The sequence below is a fragment of the Opisthocomus hoazin genome, chromosome 1 (assembly GCF_030867145.1).
Source record: "Opisthocomus hoazin isolate bOpiHoa1 chromosome 1, bOpiHoa1.hap1, whole genome shotgun sequence".
Taxonomy (NCBI): Eukaryota; Metazoa; Chordata; class Aves; order Opisthocomiformes; family Opisthocomidae; genus Opisthocomus; species Opisthocomus hoazin.
Window position 1 is genome coordinate 153,732,611 of NC_134414.1, and position 21,263 is coordinate 153,753,873.

The 21,263-nt window shown below is 46.4% G+C and overlaps 1 protein-coding gene across 3 annotated transcripts in view; it reads left to right on the forward strand.

Annotated features, from left to right (window-relative positions):
- The first annotated feature begins 8,435 nt into the window (after window positions 1-8,435).
- LRP6 (LDL receptor related protein 6) overlaps window positions 8,436-21,263 on the forward strand; it is a 136,419-nt gene continuing 123,591 nt past the window's right edge. For all 3 annotated transcript variants that reach the window (XM_075442162.1, XM_075442170.1, XM_075442179.1), the window contains exon 1: window positions 8,436-8,684. In XM_075442162.1, the coding sequence (XP_075298277.1) occupies window positions 8,630-8,684 (55 nt within the window). In that variant the 5' untranslated portion in view covers window positions 8,436-8,629. The remainder of the gene's footprint in view (window positions 8,685-21,263) is intronic.

Sequence of the window (21,263 nt, forward strand, 5' to 3'; positions counted from 1 at the left end):
GTGGTTGATTCCAAATGGAGTGGTGCAGCTGATACTTTCGAGGGAAGGAATGCCATCCAGGAGGGACCTTGACAGGCTTGAGGATTGGGCCCATGTGAACTTCATGAAATTCAACAAGGCCAAGTGCAAGGTCCTGCCACCTGGGTCGGGGCAACCTCTGGTATCAATGCAGGCTGGGGGATGAATGGATTAAGAGCGGCCCTGTGGAGATGGACTTGGGGATACCGGTAGATGAAAAATTACATGTGAGCCGACAATGTGCGCTTGCAGCCCAGAAAGCCAACCGTATCCTGGGCTGCACCAAAAGCAGCGTGGCCAGCAGGTCATGGAGGGTGATTTTGCCCCTCGGCTCCGCTCTGGTGAGACCCCACCTGGAGTACTGCATCCAGCTCTAGGGTTCTGGACCTGTTAGACATGGACCTGTGGGACTGAGTCCAAAGGAGGGCCATGAAAATGATCCGAGGGCTGGAACACCTCTCCTGTGAGGACAGGCTGAGAGAGCTGGGGCTGTTCAGCCTGGAGAAGAGATGGCTCTGGGGAGACCTGATTGCGGCCTTTCAGCACTTAAAGGGGGTTTATAAGAAAGACAGAGATTTTTTGCAGGGGCCTGCAGTGTCAGGACAAGGGGCAATGGTTTCAAACTCAAAGAGGGTAGATTTAGATTGGTTATAAGGAAGAATTTTTTTGTGATGAGGGTGGTGAAACACTGGAACAGGTTGCCCAGAGAAGTTGTGGATGCCCTCTCTCTGGAAGCGTTCAAGGTCAGGTTGGATGGGGCTCTGAGCAACCTGGTCTAGTGGAAGGAGTCCCTGCCTGTGGTGGGGGGGTTGGACTACATGAGCTTTACAGGTCCTTTCCAACCCAAACCATTCTGTGAATCTATGATTCTGTAATTCTGTGTTTCTATGACTGTAACTGAGGGGTCGTACACAAAGTGGGAGCAACAACTAAATAACTGGTATATGTGATGCTCTGTAAACATTTTTTTTTTTCTCCTGTTTTTAAGTGGTTTGTGTCTTTGGCTCCCATTGTTTTTTTTAAGGTGGTGACTGGAATACCTTTTGATATACTGAGTTCATGATCTGCTGCCACAGTGTACCACAGGAAGCACATACCCTCACTAATGTTTCCTCCAGTTAAAGTGCCAGGATTCCTAAACCACAAATGAAGATAGGACTCTAAATCATCATTTCTTTCAACACACAGAGCTTTACTTATCTTAAAAAAAAAAAAAAAAAAAAGTGTGTTTGGGGAAAATAGCATTTTAAACGTATTGTTCAAAGAAAAGATTTCTTAATGCGCCAAGATTAAAAGGGGATTTTGTTCTGTATAAGCTCTTTTCAGATCATTCTAAAGGTATTAGATTTTTCACAATTGTAGGAAGGAAAAAATTAGTAGAAGTTGCATTAACTGCAAAGCTCTGATGCTGGAAAAGGCATTGGAAGGAGCTTTATGAGTCAGGGCTATTCAGACACAATTCTCTGTCTTTTATTCAAAGATCCATGTGACCAAATACTGTCTTTGTGGGTTTGACTGGGGAGGGGGAAGAAGGAAGGATAAGGAATGGATTGGATAGCCTCATTCTAATCACTTTTTTTTCCTTGAGAGGAGAAAATAGAATCTAATTATTCAGAAATGGAATATGATGATCCCTCAATAATATCTTTATAACAGGCACAACTGTTTTAACAAATCCATTTGGAGAGTGGATATGCTTTTCTCTGTGTTTTCCTTTGTCACCTGTCTACATTTAGTTGTCAGCTGTACTGGAAGAGTCTTTTTCGAAGTCCACACCTTAAGGAAATTATTCAAAGAACTAATGGAGATGGAAAAGCAGCAAATGAGACTTCAGCCATACATAATTGCCTCTCCCATCCCTTCATCACATGAAGAATGAGTTACTGGCCATAAGCCGTGGAAACCTTTATCTACGGGGCCAGTGCAAGCTTAAGGACCCGCATTCATTCCGGCTCTACCTGGCGATGAAATCAACGGGAGACACTTCAGCTAATGGCTGGGGCGAGCGTGTGCGGAGCTTTTTGCTGTCCTGTGCCTGCACTTCAAGTATCTTTTATGGAGGCACAGGTGGCGACAGCATACCCTGCACTTGGTGCTGCTGCCGGAGCCCTGGCCCAGGCTGCCCAGGGAGGCTGTGGAGTCTCCTTCTCTGGAGATATTCAAGACCCGCCTGGACAAGGTCCTGTGCAGCCTGCTGTAGGTGACCCTGCTTCAGCAGGAGGGTTGGACTAGATGACCCACAGAGGTCCCTTCCAACCCCTACGATTCTGTGATTCTGTGATTCTGTGATAGCGGGATAGGCGGGAGAATTTGGCACTCGGTTTCCACTTCAGCCATGCCCTCCAAGTCCTGTAGCTCTGAATCAAAGATGACCGCGTTTCTAATAAACCAGAAATTCACGAACTAAATTGCTGGCAAGGCCTGTTAAAAAAAGATAGACTGTAGAATCAGCCACTGTTGATTATCTTGGGATTTCATTAGTTGAGAAGTGAGCAAGGACTAATTAAAACTATTACTCGCATTGTGATTAGATGATTTAAAGTAAAAAAAAAAAAAAAAAAGTAAGGATTTTCTTTACTCATTCATGAATGGTATCATGCTTTAGGGCATTCATGACCATTTTTATGATTCTGAAATAAACTGGGGACTCACACGTGTCCTGCATGCTGCCTTTCCAGGCCTTGAAACACACTTCCCAAGCAAAACATAAAACTTACCCAATAGACTAGGAGTAATGGTTCCAAGTTGTCAGAGGATCGATTTTTCTCTGAGAAATCCTGGGTAATGGTAATTTAATGAAAATGTTACCAAGAATATGCCTCCATCCTTATTTTTAATTGCTACCTATAAAGCAATTAAGAGGGTAAAAAAGATTTGGGTTTCCCTTGAAATAACAAATCATTCCAACGTCTTGCATTTGTGTGACCTTACAAATGTCTTGAAAGAGGTGGGCTTCCTAAAACATCGCAGACCTCAACCCTACGGATTAACCATCAGAGGGCACTCCTTTCTGCTCCCACCAACCCCTCTTGCTTTGCCAGCTTGTTTTGAGAACCCACCCAAGAGCCAATAAAAACCACCACCTCTGAAGAGAGGTCACGGTTGATGATCCAGAGTCATATTCCTGAGGTGCTTAGAGTCTTGGCTGAATTGCAGACTAATTTGTATATGAATATAAAGAATATAAAAATACATAAAAATCATTAAAAATAAAATACAAATATGAAATATAAATACAAATCTTCCTGCCAGAGTTTGAACTGGAGAGGGATGAGCCTCTTTGCTTGCCATAAACTGCACTTCCATGGTACAGCACTTTAGCCCCGAAGCGGCTGTTGCAAGTTGCAGACGAGCTCTTTCCTACACACAGATGGTGTCACACCGTGGACATTACACAAAGAGTGGAAATTGTTGCAGGAAAGATTGCTAATTACTGTGGCACAGGGACTTACCTTTCTTGACCGTAGGCATAAATTCTAGTCATTAATCCCTGTGACTAGAAGAGCGCGAGCAAATGTACGATGCTTTACCAGTAACTAATTTTTAAACTTCAAAGGCTGCAGTGCAAAGCAGAATTGGTAAATATTACGAATGCATGTTGCAAAATGCTTAACTCCATGAAAGGGGGTTGAAAAGGAAATATTCTTGAATTGTTATTGCTTAAAAGGCACGCACGTTATGATTAATAGAGCCCAGATGCTGAATGGTTTTGAAAATTTGAGCAAACCAAAACAAAATAGTGTTTTGCTGTCTGTCAGCCCGAAATGTGAGCTCTTTTAAAAGGATGTTTTTGCTGTATTGACCTAGCATTAAAGTACTTTACAAATTTTAGAACTGTAACTTTCTCAAATGACATTTTTATAATTTGGCTTTGAAATGTAGCCACGGCTCGATATTCATAAGGAAAGTCTTGGACTTGCCCTGTGGTCTGGTGGGCAGTGCCAAATTAAAATCAGAACCCTACATGGTTCGCACTGAAAACATGACCGCTGGAGCAGCCTGTCCTCAGGCAGTGCTGTTTTCAGCTCCCAGGGAGATGGAAGAGGAGAAAAGAGGTAGTAGCTAGACAGCCTGACCTTGGGTACACCATCAGCAGGAGTCCAAACGCTTCTCCAAAGGCATAAAGAAAATGCCCAAGCCTTTCAGGTCATCTTATTTTGTATTTCCTCTCGGGGATATCGCCCGATTCCTGTTGCACTAGCTTGCCTGTATGGGCTGCTGAACTCGAGCACTTTCTCCTCTGTGAAGTTTTTGTTGTAAGGATTTTTTTTTTTTTAGCCACAAAGAAATGCAGTTTTCATCCTGGGCACCAAGCAACCTCTTCTGGTAGAGGAGATGGGAAAGAAAGAACGGGTACTATACTTAACAGGGGGAAAAATAAGGTAGTACTGAAACACAAGAAGAGGCAGCTGTGTATGTGACAAAAAAGGGACTTGATGGGATATTTAATGGGAAAATTGGTGTAAAAGTAGTGGGAGTGTGAGTTGTTGCTGCGGTTTGCCAGACAGTGGGGGGAAACCCTGCAGACAGTAACTGCAAAGGCAAATGAGGTTTCACGGCCTGGAGAAAAATTCTGGAATAGAGACATGACTATCAGTCCAAGGAAATCTGCTCGTAAGCTGCCTATGCCCTGGTGAAAAGGTGCAATTCATACGGTATGGGAGTAAAAGCCAGGGCAAAAATACGTCTGCTTGAACCGAACTTTAGGAAGGACGAGAGGATCTGGTACTCTGTTCACCGAAGGAGGAACACCACGGTGAACCCATTGCACTCTTGGAGAAGAGGATAAACCTCGTCAGGCATACGACATTTCTCAGAGCTGACCTTGTTTTGGGGGAGAGTTGGACGAAGCATTTTTCTTCATAAATATATGAACTGCATGACCTAGGCAAAAGGGCAAAGCGGTGATGCCACGAGTCAGGGTGTCCTACTTTATCTCCGAAACGGTTGTAACGGGCATCACTGGTGAAGTCATCGCTACTTCACATCCCGTCTCCTAAGCTACGGTGCTGACGACTTTCCTGCTGGGGGCAAGAGAGGACTTGAGTTTCAGTACGAAACTTTGGCCCTTTTGAAGTTGGTGAGAGTTTTGCCATTGACTTCAGAGGGACCAGGATTTCGCCACACCATGCCCATTAATTCTTGTTGAGACATCCAGTGAGAGAGCTAATTATGATAGTGGTTTCTGTGATGTGGGCAGCCACAAATTCATTTGCTGAGCAGCCATCTTCTCCTAACAGCTTTTGCTCATCAGGGACTTCAGTCCCGGTCCTACAAAAGATCCCATTGACTCCACGGGAACTCAGGGCACAGCTGAAAGATAGAGTGACTTTGGCAGTCGCTGCTGGTTTCAGGAGCTCCAGCTGCCGTCCCTTGCTCTCCTGCGTGCTGATACAAGGGCTTGAGAGGCTGGGCCGCCAACCAAACCAGGGAACTAACCCGAGTATAAAAAAAGCCAACCCCCAAACCCCTTTGAAAGCTCTTGTATCACTGAGCCACCACCCAAGGCCGGATGTAAGGGTGAAGCTGTGCAGGTTTCTTAGCAGTTGGAGCCTTGGACTGGATTTGAGCCGGCAAATCGAGGTTTCTCTTTTTGAGGTGAATGAAAATAACTGTATCCAACAAGGGGAGCTTCTTACTGAAAAAAGAGAGACATTCCCTCTCCACTCCCATTTACTTTGACTTTAAGCTCAAACAAAGGCCCATAATCATCTCGGAAAAACCTTGCCTGTCGGAGGCTTTTCTGTGTGCAGTAGTCTTGCTTTCTGTCTTACTTTGTAAAAACCTCTGCTATGAAGTTAATTCTATGTGTATGGATTGGAAGTGAAGCTGAGAAACAGCTAGGACATAGGCTTGGTCTTGAATCCTAAGCACTGATGAGGAAAGGGTTCAAAAAAGGCTACCTGGGCTGGACTAGAGAGAGGAGGGTTGCCTCTATGCAGGCTTGGGGGGGAAGGGGCTAGGACAGGGGAGGCAAAGCCAATAATCGTTAAATGGCTCAGAGGAAATCCTAGCAGGAAAGGGAAGGGTTCGAATTATAGAAGAACGGTGAAATGCACCAGTGTGAGGGGTGACAGCATGTGATACCTGAAAGCTAAAAATAAAACCAGTCAGCCCTGACAGCAGGGAAGATGTCTTTAAGAGTAAGAGTAACCAGGCAGGGGGTTGTGCTCCCAAGGGAGACGGTCAGGACACCAGAGTGTTTCCAGCAGAACCAGGTAAGACGTGAGAGGGAACGGCACATAGAGAAATGTGTTCTGTGATGCAGGCGTTCAGGCCTGAGGTTTTCCTCAGCTATGCACTGCGTGATTAAGCTATGAAGAACTCATTACAGATCTGCCATACTTTGTAAGAGGTTAACGGCACATTGAGCAACTTTCTGAGTGCACAGCATAAGGAAAAAATACAAATGCATACCCTCCCCAAGCTCTTTTTATTCTCTGATTCCAATTAAAGGGTGAAAATAAACATAATGGCGTGCTCCTTCTGCCTGCTCCTGCAAAATCTAGTGGTGACAACAAGGGTCAGATGTGGGTTATCTACTGCCTAGGTACATTTTTGCACAGGAAGCCCCTCCCCTCCACTACCCATGTGGATCTTGCTGGAGGTTGCTAATCCAGTGCAGTAACGGGGAGGCTGTTTCACCCAGCTGAGAGTCCAGGACAACATTATGTAACCTAGACCTGGCCTCAGGCAGGTATTGCTGTCCAGTCATATTGTTCATGCTTTCAAAATATTTTTTTTCAACCTCAAAGGTTGGAAATGTACTTTTTTTTTTTGTAAAAAGCTCTGGATTTTTTTGTTGGTTTTCCCCAGTAAAAGCTGGGAGTCTGCTATTATCATATGACTCCAGGAGCCTGATGTTAAGAGTCAGTCTACGGCGCCCGGGCCTTTAATCTGGCCCAGATGTTATCTCCTACTGTAATCACAAGAAAAGCTATGAAAATGTGTGTTCAACAGATATGAAATTAAAAGGTAAATGCTTCCATAAGTTTCTAATAATCCTGAAAATAATACAGACTTCTGAATGTAAAGATCTCAAATTCTGCTGTAAGTTGTTCTGCCTCATATCATTACCCTACTACCCAGCTGTCACACTCCACGAGGGAAGGAGAATGGGATGTAGACATTTCGACTCAAAGTTCCTTGTAGAAATCCTGAAGCAGATTTTCTAATCTAGAGGAAATACAAGAAAGCTGCATTTTGTGTTCTTTCTTAGGAATGAACAAAGCAGGGAAGGAGGGAAGCTTTTTTAAGTGAGGGTATATCACAAAATCGTAACTTTCTAGCTTCTTCAGAAAGAAAAGGGTGCGTTTACATGGATGCAACAGGGGAAAAGAATAAGTTATGTTTAAACACCACACATTGACCACTCACCTTTTTTTTTTTTAATTGATTTGTAGCTACTACTCCAGGCAGCACAAACCCAGCTCACTACATTCCATTTAGTGAGGGGGACAAAAAACTCCTACCACCCCCAGAAGCGCTGGGAAGCAAACCACACACCATCACACCAGCCCTGCTGATCAGGAACGCCTGCCAGCTCCGCTCTGGGAAAGCGCAGGATTACCGCTCTCCAATCTCCACGCTGGGGGTATTAATTTTACCCTACTGCTTATTTTATTTTTTTTTTTTCCCCCCTCCCGCGAGCGATACTCTACTGTTACAGCCCGTTCCCCCCCCAGTTTTGTTTCCAATTCAGTCGGCGGGGCAGCGCAGGCCGATAAAGGTGGAAAGGCCAGCGTGACCCGGGCCCCGGCGAAGGGCCCCGAGGGGCCGCCGCGACCAGGCCCCAGGCCCCGCACCCTTCGCCCCGGAGGTGCCAGCGTGACCCCCCCCGCCCCGAGGGCGGCCGGGCAACGCTCGCAGGGAGGAACCGGTAGCCCTGAGGTGCCCTGAGGTGCCCCGAGGTGCCCGGCCCCGCCACGGCCGCCTTCACCTGGCGGAGGAGCGGCCGCCGCCTTTGTGCCGCCTCCGCCGCTCTGTGGCAGAAAGTAGTCCCGTCCCCCCCGGCCCGGTGTGCCTCCGCGGGCCGCATCGCAGGCGGCGGAGGGGGAAACGAAGAGCGAAAAGTAGTCCCGCTGGAATGCGACAGCGGCCACGTCCCCCCCTCCCCCGCTGCGTCCCCTCATGCAGGGGAGGAACCGCGTCCCCGCCCGCCCTCTCCTCTCCCCCAGCCCCACCGCGGACCCCCGGCGGGCGTCCGTGAGACCGCCCGCCTGCCCGCCCCTCCGCTCCCTCCCTGACGGGAGAGGTGCCGGGGGGCGGGCGCTGCTCCGGAGCCGGGAGAGGAGGAGGAGGAGGAGGAGGAGGAGGGCGGCTGTATCCCTGCGCCTGTGCGCGCCCGGCGGAGGCGGAGGCCGGGCGAGCGGAGGGGTTGGGCTGGGGGAGCGGCGGCGGCGGTGAGGCGGCCGGCATGGAGGGCAGCGCCCGCTCCCGCGGCGGCGCGGCGGGGCGAGTGGCCTGCTAGGGACCGGCGAGGGGGGGGGGGAAAAAAAATCTCCGCGGCCGCCCTTCGCCTCCCCTCCTCCCCCTGGAAGCATGAACTGGCGGCGGAGGGGCCGCTCCTCGCCGCCGCCTCCCCGCCGCTGAGAGCGAGGAGGGAGGGAAGATGGGGGCCGTCCTGCGCAGCCTACTTGCCTGCAGTTTTTGTTCCCTGATGAGAGGTGAGCGGGGCGGGGATGGCGGGGGGGGGGTAAAGTTGCGGGGCTGGTGGCGAGGGGCCATGTTTGGGCCTGGCTGCCGGCGGGGCGCGGGGCCCGGCGCGGGGGCAGCGCTCGCTCTCTCCCCTCCGAGGCCTCCCCCCGGCTCCCGGGCAACTTCCCCGGACAGCCCGCCCTGCCCCGGCCGCTTCTCTCCCCGCTCCCTTGTTGTTTGCAACTTTGTGTCGGTTCTTTTTTGTTGTTGTGTTGTTTTTTTTTTTTTTAATAAAAAATAAGCGCACCCCCCCCGTCCCTTTCCCTCGCCCCCCCCCCCCCTTTCTCTCCCTTCCCCCCCACCCCCGGCCGTGGGCGGTCGGCAGCTCCGGCCACACCGGTGCTGGGAGGCGGGGGGGGGGTCGGAAGGTGCCCCGGAGCCGGTGTTTGCCCCGCCGAAAGCCCCCCGGCAGCGGAGCGTGGTGGGCGAGGAGAGGGGCCGGACGCTGCCCCCGGGCTGTGCGGGGGCTCGGGGGGGAGTTTGCGGTTCGCTGCCGCGGGTGTTGGGGCAGCCGAGCGCCTGACCGCGGGATGTCACTTCAGGCAGCTGAGAACTTTTATCCCGCTTCCCTTCTCCACAAAATTTCTTGTCTCGAAGGGCACAATCGGTGAGAAAACCGAGGATTTGTGTTTTTTTTCTTTTTTAATGCCATAAGCTTAACTACGGTAACTATTTCTCCCCAGTTTGTCTGGGGGGAAATTGCCTGTGGTGGTTGCATCCATCATTCCACTCTTTACTTGTAATTTTTCTTACTAGATGGAGAAACAGGTCAGTTCCTAACAGTTAATCAGCCACGCTTTGGTTTAGAAAATTCATCAACACCAGGGTGTTTCGATGAAAGCTAGAGTAAAGGTGTTTTAGGTTGGAGCAACTGCTCAGCCTCCAGTCGCTCAGTACTCTGGAAAACAAAAATTATCCTGTCCTCCATACCCTTTTTTTTTTTCCCTTCTCTTTCCCTGTGCATCTGTTTGCCATATTGTATCCTGTTTGCAAAGATACAAGTATACTTATTTAAATAGCCTGTGTAACATTTCCTACTCCTCTTGTGGCAGTTAAACCCCAGTTTTCAAAAGTTCGGTTGGGTCTGGAGCATAGAGAGAAACTGTTTCCCAATTAGTTCATTTTATTAAGTAATGATCATACCTGTTCTTAATAAACCGTTCGTTTGGCTCTAACTTGCTGTTCAGCCTAGTTCAAACGACAGCACAGATATTGCTGTCATATGTAATGTCACAGAATATTGTCACTGTAATTTCTTCAGATGAATCTTGAAGCAGTGACGTGTGCGTTTGCGATTTTTTTCTATACTGGATGAGGCTTAATAAGACATCTTGAAGAAACGTTCAGTTTGTAAACCAGCCGGACTGTCATTTCTTTTCTCTTCTCTCGTCTTTGTCTATTGCCAAGGACATTTGTATCTGAACAGCATTTTTGTTTCTTCTGTGCTTATGATCTCCCGCTGTTTGATCACCTCCCTGAAGTCGTAATCTTCTGTTTGTGACACCATAGTAATTTTCCTACTGGCTAATTGTTACCTTAGACAGAGATAAACAGCAGGAACAGCTGAACTCTGAAGAAACATAAATCAAATTTTCATGCATGCATCCTCCCTAATAAGCAACATCTATGCAAGCAGAATTGGTTTGAAGAAGATGCGTTGAGTTCAGAAGAGGTGTCAGCAGTTCCTTAATGAGGCAGAGGCAGTGCCAGCAGGAGTATGAAGAAGTTTATCCACGAAAGTAGAGGTGAAGTTACGAAGTTCACTATTTGTTTTGTGAATTCCGTGCTGTGAAGGACGCCAAGCCAACAGTGCTGGAGACTGAAACTCAGCAAATGTAATAGCGTGTATTTGTGGATTGCAGCAGCCTCTCTGCTTACAGAGCTGGCCTCCCTGTTCTCGTTGGCTTAAGAAAAGCAGATGGACAGAGGTTTACAGCAGCTGAACTGTAGTCATTAGTCTGAAGAAACTGCGGTAGACTTGTTTACCGATCTGGAAAAGAATAAAATCGGCACCCTGGAAGTGCAGCGCCCTGCAAACTGAGAAGGACTTGAAGCAGTGCCGGGCCATGCTAGCCAGAAATGGCTGCACAGGGCAAGGCACCTGTCTGTTAAAGCCATCCAACGACTGCGATAAGCCAGGTCCTGCTGACGTCTGCGGGGTGGGTGTTTGGATTTCTAAGAGGCAGGAGGTTACTCTCATGACAGCTTGCTGTGGAGGTTCTGTGGTTTGGGGTTGGGTGGTTTTTTTTTTCATATTCTGGCTGATGGGAGAAAGGAGTCACTTTTGTGGAAGCTCCGCACCCTCGTCACAGTCCGGTCTCTGTTCTCCTCTCTCTGCCCCTGGTTTGATTTGGGGAATTGGGCTTCCTCCTCTGCGACTGTCAACCAAGCTTCTTGAAGCTGCTCCCTGAGGGTATGTATGGAGGAGTGAGTTAGAGCTGCTTCATGGCAGCTTTGCTGTATTCATCGTGACAGCTGTGAAACCAATCAGGATCTTGTTAGATAATTGACAGCTGTAAAGAGGCAATAGCAGTGGCATCGCATCCGTCAGGGAGCTACAGAGAAGTGTGAAACTGAGGTTTCAACTTTTTAATAAGTGATAAAGAGAGAGTTCTTCCTCTGCAAGTATTCGTGGCTTACTTTTCTTCCAGAAATAACTCTCTAGTCAGCATGCAATTGCTGTTTTGTTTTGGTTTTAAACCCTGATCAAGCAGAGAGTGCATAAAGTTCTTGTTTGAATAGGAATCTTACACATGATGTTTGTGCAGACATACTGAACGTTGCAGACCTCTGCGCCTAAGGTCGGGTGAAGAAATGAAAATGCCTGTTTGGTAATGGGCATTTTAAAACTACTGCTTGCCTCGTGTGTGTTCAGAAGAGGGTTTGTTTTAATATTATTGCTGTTTTAATATTATTGCTGTTTTAATATTATTACTGTTTTAATATTATTACTGTTTTAATTGGTTTAAATCTCTTGTTACTTGCTTTTGATAAGCAGATCATCTTTGCCTTTTGGTGTCTTTTTAGGTAGGCTCGTTTGCATGTAGTTTAGACAAGCTTAGTATTCAAGACTTAGCTAAGCTGTGACTGAAGGTGTTTACATGTATTTTTCTACCAGAAGTCAGAGAAGGGGACAGGGAGTAGGCTTTTTACTTCTGAAGCACTCAGGTTGGAGATGAAGTGTGGCATTTCCAGCTGGGGCTATGTTTTTGCCTTCAGGAACAGGTCTCATCACCAAGGACTGTACAATACTTAAGTTTTGACAATGAGACTTGGAAATACCCTTTTCTTTAAACTGTAAACATCATGGTCTATTTCTTCACCCAATCTTGAATCAACTGTATTCTAGTCATGTTTTTTCATTGTATGATTCCTCAGAAAGAAGTATGCCTTTGTCTGCTGTGATTCCCAATGCATTTTGCTCTTTCATCTCTCCATAGAACAGTCTGAAATTAGCGTGATCTAAGGTGTTACAAAATCCACCATTACTTTAATAGTTTTTGCAATTGCATCTCTGTGATACAGTTCGCTTATCATCAGATTGCTTTAGCTTTTCTTTAGAACTGAAAGATTAGGACTTTGAAAGTTTGATGGAGTTTTTTTTCTGTCTTGGAGGTAAGGTGAACTAGCATTTTTGGGAAGGTGTACTGAAGATGTGGGGAAGTTGTGGGTATATGGTGTGTCGTGGTTTAACCCCAGCCGGCAACTAAACACCGCACAGCCGCTCGCCCACTCCCCTGGGTGGGATGGGGGAGAGAATCGGAAGGGTAAAAGTGAGAAAACTCATGGGCTGAGATAAAGACAGTTTAAAGTTTCCAGTTCTGGGCTCCCCAGTTCAAGAAAGATGAAGAGCTACTGGAGAGAGTCCAGTGCAGGGCTATGAGGATGATGAGGGGACTGGAACATCTCCCCTACGAGGAGAGGTTGAGGGAACTGGGCTTGTTCAGCCTGGAGAAGAGAAGGCTGCGAGGGGACCTTATAAATGCTTACAAATATCTAAAGGGTGGGTGTCAGGAGGATGGGGCCAAGCTCTTTTCAGTGGTGCCCAGTGACAGGACAAGGGGCAATGGGCACAAACTGAAGCAGAGGAAGCTCCAGCTGAACACGAGGAAGAACTTCTTCCCTCTGAGGGTGACGGAGCACTGGAACAGGCTGCCTAGGGAGGTTGTGGAGTCTCCTTCTCTGGAGATATTCCAGACCCGCCTGGACAAGGTCCTCTGCAGCCTGCTCTGGGTGACCCTGCTTAGGCAGGGGGTTGGACTGGGTTACCCACAGAGGTCCCTTCCAACCCCTACCATTCTGTGATTCTGTAAAGCAAAAGCTGTGTGTGCAAGCAAAGCAAAATAAGGAATTCACTCACTGCTTCCCGTGGGCAGGCAGGTGTTCCCCCATCTCCAGGAACGCAGGGCTCCGTCACCTGTAGTGGTTACTTGGGAAGACAAATGCCTGCTGTGAATGTCCCACCTTCCTTCTGCTTTCGCTGGCTTTATGTGCTGGGCCTGATGCCACGTGGTACGGAATATCCCCTCGGTCAGCTGGGGTCGGCTGTCCCGGCAGTGTCCCCTCCCAGCTTCTGCTGCTCCCCCAGCCTGCTCGCTGCTGGGGTGGTGTGAGAAGCAGAAGAGGCTTTGACTGTTCAGCAACAACAGAAACATCACCGTGTTATCACACTAAATCTCAAACACAGCACTATACCAGCTACTAGGAAGAAAATTAACTCTAACCCAGCCGAAACAAGGACAGGGTGAAGCTGTGCGTGTCTGGTCAGAGATGTGTGCAGATGATGATGGGCTTCTTGTATCCTTCAGTGGGAGCTGGATGAAGATATTCAGGCGAAAAGCTTTGTTCACATTTCACGCCAATACTGGTTAGAGGGGCATTAACTGTACTCGTGTTTCTGTTTTCCCTAGTGAATTGATTACATCTGCATTCCCTGAGTTCTAGGTAAGGAATTTGTCTAGAAGAATGGGTAGAGGGCTGTGGGTTTTTCGGAGGTTTTTTGTTTGTTGGGTTTTTTTTGTGTTTTGTTTTTTTTTTTACTTCCCCCAGCAGATGGGTTAGGATCTGGAGCACAGGAATCTTTTAAACTCTGTCTTTGGGAGCTGGAGAAATCCGATTCCTTTGGACATCTGTAATCCACCTTTATGATGATGTCGCATCTCAAAAATGCCAACTTCAAAAATATCTGCTGCAGTGCACGTAATATGGGATTTACTTTTTAGTTCAAATAAAGTAGAGCAAAGATAATTTTTTTTTCCTTCTGAGGGAATGGGGCAGGGGAAGAAAACAGGGAGAAACAGATCTCAGTTTCTGATCTGTCACCATTCATCTCCTTTGGCAGCCAGTCTGCAGACTTAAACACTGTATTCTTTGTCCCCAGCTTATTTAACCTCATTAATTTCCTATGAAATGCTAAATACTTGGGTTGCTTTGCTGGTGGCTTCTTCAAAAGAGTTCACTTCCTTGTACCGTAGGGAGGGGTACATGTTATTGAGTGGCACCAGAAAAACAGTTGTTACTAAAGCTTTGTTGAATGCTTCTGGCTGAACCAGTGGCTCTGCTGTGTCTGGGAGCATGTTCAGCTCCTCTCCCAGTTCTCCTGCTGGGGAGCCCTCGTGCATCAGCCAGCTCACCTGAGAGAGTTTTGATTAGTAAACTACACGTGGCTGGTGAAATTCTTTGCTGCCATCTGCTTGCATTTTGAGGGCAGTTGTTGCCAGTGAAGCAGAATTTACCTTGGCAAGGAATTTCCCAGGGAGGGACTTTTACTGGTAAGTGATAGAAGTTGCTTAGAAAGAGATGGGTGGATTCAGCTGCCTTGCAGACTTCAGGGGTGGTCTGTTCACATTCATACAAAGCAGCTGGCGTTCCTCGCTGAGATGATGAGCCCTTGAACCTAGATGCTGTGGCGCACCAAGGGTGACTGTTGGTGTGTGGACCTGAGGTTTGGGACGAGCATACAGTGAGTACCACCACTTCTGTGCTGGGTGCTTTGTGCTGATGGCCCTTGTGGAGGGTAATGGCTGTCTGGAGAAAGAACTCTAATAACCACCTTTACTCTTTGTACTTACACCTCGCTTGTGTAGTCTCAGAGTATGTACCACTTGCAGAATTACGGAGTACGTGGTGCTCTAAACAAAGAAGCTGTGCCGTTCTTTTGTGCTGATTGTCCAAGGCTTGGAAAGGGAAAGCATTGCATCTCTAATGGATTGTACAGAAATACTGGGTATTGACACCCTAAATATTAAGTAACATTTTCCTGTTTATGTATTTGGCAGGCAAGCTGATATAGAGAGTCTTCATTAAGCTCTCTAGATATTGTTGTAGTTTATAAATATTTATGGCAAGAGATTCACAATGTGAAGTGGCTCGCTATCTGCTCCGTGTGAACAGAACTTGGTCTGAACACAGTGATGGATGAGCTTGTCATTGTTTCTCCTTTTTGATATGTTCTCCTGTGAATCGGTTTTGAAAATAGGGTGGGGTTTTTGTCTCCTTGTGATTATCTTGTTACAGACCTTTCTGTTTCAATGCAAGTTGAAGTCCCCCACCAATTTTGACATGAAGTCAAACCTGTCAGTCTGTGAATAGAATGGGAATACTGTAATACCTGTTTCCATTTGATTTGTAATACACTTTTAAGAAAGTACCATTCAAAGTGTAGGTTAAAAGAAGCAGTGGTTTAGTTAGTAATACTTTGTTTCCTTTGCAAAGTGTTATGAACTATTTGGAGAAAGAAGCATGTCAGTTTAAAAGATGGAATGCTTTTTGAGCTTCATTATTTGTACAGAGAGAACAATAAGGAAATGTTTTTAATATAAACAGACATGGAAAATGGCAACATTTGTGCAGATTTTTTTAGTATCTTGTTACAGGATCACATTACCTAAATAGAATTACTCCCTCGTGATATAATCAATGTGGCAGAAATGGGATTATTGTTTTAATTCTGTTTATGAGGGCCATGTGTGAGCTCTTGATGTCAAATTTGAGAAGTAATCATATTTGAGACAGAAAATCTTAATCAACTAGCTACATAATTTTCCTTAATCAAAAATCTTTTGTTTTCCTTCTCTGTGATACCAAAATGTAATTTTCTCCTTTATATTTTTCGTCTTGCTCTTTCCCCTGCCTGATCTGTTCCCAGAATAACAACATAGTTCATGCATTTTGGGGGTTTTTCATTGGAGAGGTTTTTTTGTGTGTTCTTTTTGATTTTGTTTTTTTTAAACTGTTTATGCCTCCTCAATAATAAGCATTCTCCTCTGTCCTTTGTCAGAGAGTTCAGGCTTCTAGAAGGTGGCTGATGCGTTTGCTTGAATTCTGTAAGTTAAGGGGATGTGGCAGGTAACAGAAATGTAAGGTGGTGTAGAATTTCAGACTTTTTTCCTTTGTTCTGTCAAAGCAGTGAATAAAACTCTTGCTTGTACTCATAGTATTAGTGTAAATTAAAATGTTAACACTTTAGATATCCAAGCATCCTCCTCTCCACACGTGGATCAATAGAGTAGGAATATTAAGGATAATAGAAGAGTAGGAATTTGTAAACCTTGTAGTGACTCTTATCGTGCCTATTTGGAAAATGTGCTGGTGTTCTAAGCACTCAAAAACTTAACTGAGGCTCAACAGTTAGCCTTTACCCTGTAGGTAACAGTAAAATTAGTAAGTAAAATAATTCCAAGTTGGGTGGTTTTGTGTTTGTGGGTTTGTTTTTCTTTTGGGCTACCAGAAAGGAGTCCTGTTCCATAAGAAAAAGATGAGATTGTTCACCTTTTTCAAGGGATCCTGCATATGTGTGTGTGTTTTGGTTTGATTTGGGGGTTTGCTTTTTTTTTTTTCACGTGTCACTACACCTAATGTAAGCCTGTTGAAGATTTGACATTAATAGTGCTGGGATGTGAGTGTTTTTGAGGATTAATAAAATAAATCACAGAGGTCCAGCTGTGTTTCCCCAAAAAAAAAAAAGTTCAATAATTTTCAAGAGTCTTGGAGTATGTGCACCTCCTTCCTTGCCCTTTAAAAACAGTCCTTAACTGTTCTTTTGAACTGGAATTGTTATTTATTGTATTAATCTTTAGTAAACTTCGTATTCTTAAGAATTTGACTCTTTAAAGTGTTGTTTTGATTTGAGAACTTTTTTTCCTTTGGCTGATGGAAAGTTGTTTTAAACTTGCACTGTGAGTATATTCTTTCAGTTTTCTTATCAAACTATTTTCTAGTTCAGTGTGAATCTTTCATATTTTTGCAAAATTGTTGATACTCTCTTGTCTTGAAGAAGGTATTTTTCCTGCATGAGAAATTGACAACTTTTTCTGTTCTTATGGCTCATTCTGTCCTCCAGTGGGGGTATTTTGTGCTAAGTTCCATGTTCAGTCTTTGCAGCAATTTCCTGAGAGTGTTTTCTCACAAATGGAGTTCGTTACCCGATGTGCAACATCCAGTATTCACACAGAGCCGAGGTATCAGTTTATTTCCTATCTGCGTGGAGGTGGGTGCTCGGTGGTGTCTCCACAAAGCTAGCACGCCTGGTTGCAATCACATCACGTATTTATACAGTTAAAAATGTTAGTCCCACCTATTAGCCATACCCTCCTAACTATGAGTGGTTAGTTCTCTTCTCATTTGGTTTAAAGATACAGCACTCCTAAAACTTGCTACACGCGCTCAGCGAATGAGGGTCTCTGCTTGCGCCGGGGTCTCTAGCTCAGGGGGTGTGATTTTTAGTATTACAGCGAGGATAGTTTGTTTAAGGGCACTCTGCATCATTCTTTTGCTTTTGGCTCCAAACTGTTCAAAAACATCTTCGTTACCTTACGTATTCTTCCAAGATATTCTTTGTTCCCAAGGACAGTAGATCCTGATTAGACGCTCCGGTATCAGCCCCTCTTGTCAACATCTTGGCCTTCTGTGAATCCTAGACTACACATTCTAGCTAAATAATTAGGTCAGACTGACCTTCTGAGTACATCTGTACAATACTGAATTCAATAGACTACACTAGTGCATCAAAAATCCAAACAAACAAAAAACCCCAACCACAAAAGAGAACAAATAAATAAATTAAAAAGTTGTTTTGTTGGTTTTTTTTACCTCATGACACAAACTGACAGATTTAAGAAATAATTTTTACCTGCTAGGCCTGCCAGCTCAGATAAATGGCTGAAAGTCGTCTAAGGGTAGCTCGGTGCCTGTGAACTTACTGTCAATGTGGAGAAAGGCTTTGTTAGTTTGAAGGTAAACCAGGGTGGTGCTGCTCAGGGTGTGGATTTTCTGGTCTGTGTGGAACTGTTACCAATCTGGGCAAGACCCCTCGGCTGGGGCTGTTCCCACGCGGTGTCTGGCAGTGTAACTAGGGTCCTCCAGCTCTGGAGGCACGCGGTGATTGAGGGCAGAGAAGATTGAAGGGAAATGCTCCCAAGCTGCCCTCGACTGGATGTGCACCCCCAAACACACCTGCTGCCCAGGCTGGAGCAGCTCATGAAGGGTGATCGCTCCGGACTAGCAGCAAACTCTGGAGCGTTCCCCTCTCAGCTTGCCAGGGTGTACAAGGTGTATCTTGCAGCCTTCAGCCTTCCTAGGCTTTGAGAAGTGGGCTACCTCTGTCGCAGCATCACGGTGCGTCTCGGTGCTCTAATTGAGTGGAAGGACTTCATCAATGCACAGTCTTTCAACGGCTTCATGAGGGATGTGATAGAGGCTTCTGGTTTGTTTTCTTACTGTGAGAAGCGCTGTGGGAAATGAGGATGCCAGAAGGTGTGAACGGTAGTATTTTGTTTTAGCGTGGTCAGGTCGTCTTCTCTGTCATCAGACGGCTTCAAGTTTGGATTGCAAAATACCATCCCTGTTCAGATGTGGGACTCTAATTGGTGCAGTGCAGCAAAACAAGGTTTCTTTTTCTGCATCAGCAAAGGTGCACGCTCGGGAGAACTGTCAGAAACGTACCTTGCAGACAGGAGATGCTTTGCAGCGGTCTACATTCATACTCACTTTTTCATTAAACAGATTGTGTCGATTTAAGCATGGGTGTTTCCAGCAGAACTAGAGAAATACTGCCGATGTGCGTGGAACTGGTAGGACTTCATCTGCAGCACTGTTTGAGAAGCTGCGAGAGTGTTGAAGGAGGGTTACGAGGACACCTGAGGAAATGGGAAGTGTGATGTTGACATTCTGCAGACATTAATCGTGGTGCTACTCGGTGGCATACCCCTTTGAGCCTGCCTGCTTTCCAGAAGCTGCTGCTGGCCCAGGAAAGCATGCTGTGCTGCTGCCAGGTCACCTGTATTTCCTTGCCACTTTGTGGCTCCTTGTTGTAAGCAGCAGGGTAAGGACGGACGGTGGTAGTGTTACATGGCAGTGCAGCTGCGAGCAGATGCCTGACCAGGGAGCATGCCACCTTGCTCATCCTGGGCTGTTGGCAGCAAGATAGATTCAGCATATTAAGTTATAGAGATGTCAACTGCCAGTCAAAGTGGTGTGTTTTATCCCCACGAGAGTGCAATGGAGAGAACTTCAGAGCAGGAGAGTCAACGTTGAGGAAAGATGAGCCGAGTCACTTTTCCCAGAGGATCGGTGTGAGTGTACTGCCTAACGCTGAGGAGAGACGTGCTGTGATGATTTGGAAATTATCAGCTGCTAGCTCCATGGCTCTGTTGCCAACAGGATGATTTGACAGGCAATGCCTGCCGTTCAGAAAGTTATTTGCTTGTGACACGCTGGCGTTTGTGGTGTGCTTTTGCTAGACTGTGCCAGGTCTGTTGGCTTTGTATGCCCGGGCCTGGTATTTCTGTCCTTCCCTGTACTCTGGGTTTTTTCCCCTCTTCTCATTCTCTGGCCTGTGTCCTTCTAGTTCTTCAGTAAGAGAATTTTTTTCCTGTTATTCAGCAGGCTAAAGGATGACTTACTGCTTCTGTACCAGCAGGTCTTGCAGGATGTCTTGGTCTCTGCAGCTCCTATCTGCAACACGAACAGTAGAGGATTGATGCAGGATCCAGGTGCTGTTGTTGCTGCTTGGTGTCTTTGCTTTTGCATTGATGTTTTTATTCCTCATTCAGTGGCAAGCCTGACTGTTCCCGTGACCTTTCAAGCTAGCACCTGGACAGCCCTTGGATGGCTTTAGCATGTGGAGTACAGTTTAGGTTAGCTGAAAAGAGGAGAAAAGGTCGTCTCTGACAAGCCTGGGCTGCCTCACGCTTGTTTACTGAAGCCCTGGTTGTCTGCTGCGTCTTGCAAGTGTATTTGTGAGAGCAAGGAGGTTCAGACAGAAGAGAGCTCTCAGTTCATGGTGAAGGAGGAATGGGGGCTGCTGGTGTGTTGGTTCATTAGTTTGTGTACACAGTTGTGTGGAGTAAATCAGGAAAGATGCTGTGATAGAGCACTTGGTGCAAAATCCTGGGCTGCTGCTTGCTGTGCTGAAACTCTCGTGTGTTTCCTGGTGGGTTTCTTGTTTGTTTGAAGATATAAACCATCTCTGTATGTGTTTTTTGAGGCTGGATCCCTGCTTTTGGGGGAAGTTTATTTTCATTTGCAACTTGCCTCTCTTCTGATTTGAACCAAGTCTCCCAGGCGCTTATTCCCAGTGCTACCTCAGCCTTTTCCTTTTTGCTTCTCCAAACTGAGCAGCAAAACTCAAACATTCAGAGATAAAAAATACACAGAATTCCTTATAAGTGTAAGCAGTGATGAAGAAATTTGAAACCTGGGGAGTGAAGAGGGAGTCCTCACAACTGACTGTGCCAGAACCCTGTGTCCATCCAGAGTTTTTCCTGTGTTCTTGTGTTGGCTGTCTGTGGGACATCTTGGGAATGCAGAGGATTGTATGATGTAGAAGGAGTTCTGTGTATGGAATGGTTTTGAGGAGGTTACAATTAATACTCTTTGCTGGTTATCTGTGCCTGTTTATCTGCTTTTTCTTCTCTTGTGGGCTGAACGTGGGTGCATGTCATTCTGTCCAGGACTCTGGCAAATCCTCCATGCTTACTGTGCCTTGTCCAGGACGGCGTATATTTGCTCGGCACATCTCATCTCTGCATCTCCTCTTTTCCAGCCCTCATGCTTGCTATCCTTGTGGCAGCATGCTTGGCAGTATCAATTTACATTTAGATGCTCAGATTTCTTCAGCAAGACTTTTAAAAGACAGGGAGTTTTCTCTTCCCAGCTCAATGACATCATCTTCCGATGTGACAATCCATGGGTTTCTTACCAATGGACTCCTGCATGGATATTTCTACAAGCTGAGCGACTGGAGCATCTCTCCTACGAGGAGAGGCTGAGGGAGCTGGGCTTGTTCAGCCTGGAGAAGAGAAGGCTGCGAGGGGACCTAATAAATGCCTCTAAATATCTGAAGCGTGGGTGTCAGGAGGATGGGGCCAGACTCTTTTCAGTGGTGCCCAGCGACAGGACAAGGGGCAACGGGCACAAACTGAAGCAGAGGAAGCTCCATCTGAACATGAGGAAGAACTTCTTCCCTCTGAGGGTGACGGAGCCCTGGCCCAGGCTGCCCAGGGAGGTTGTGGAGTCTCCTTCTCTGGAGATATTCCAGCCCCGCCTGG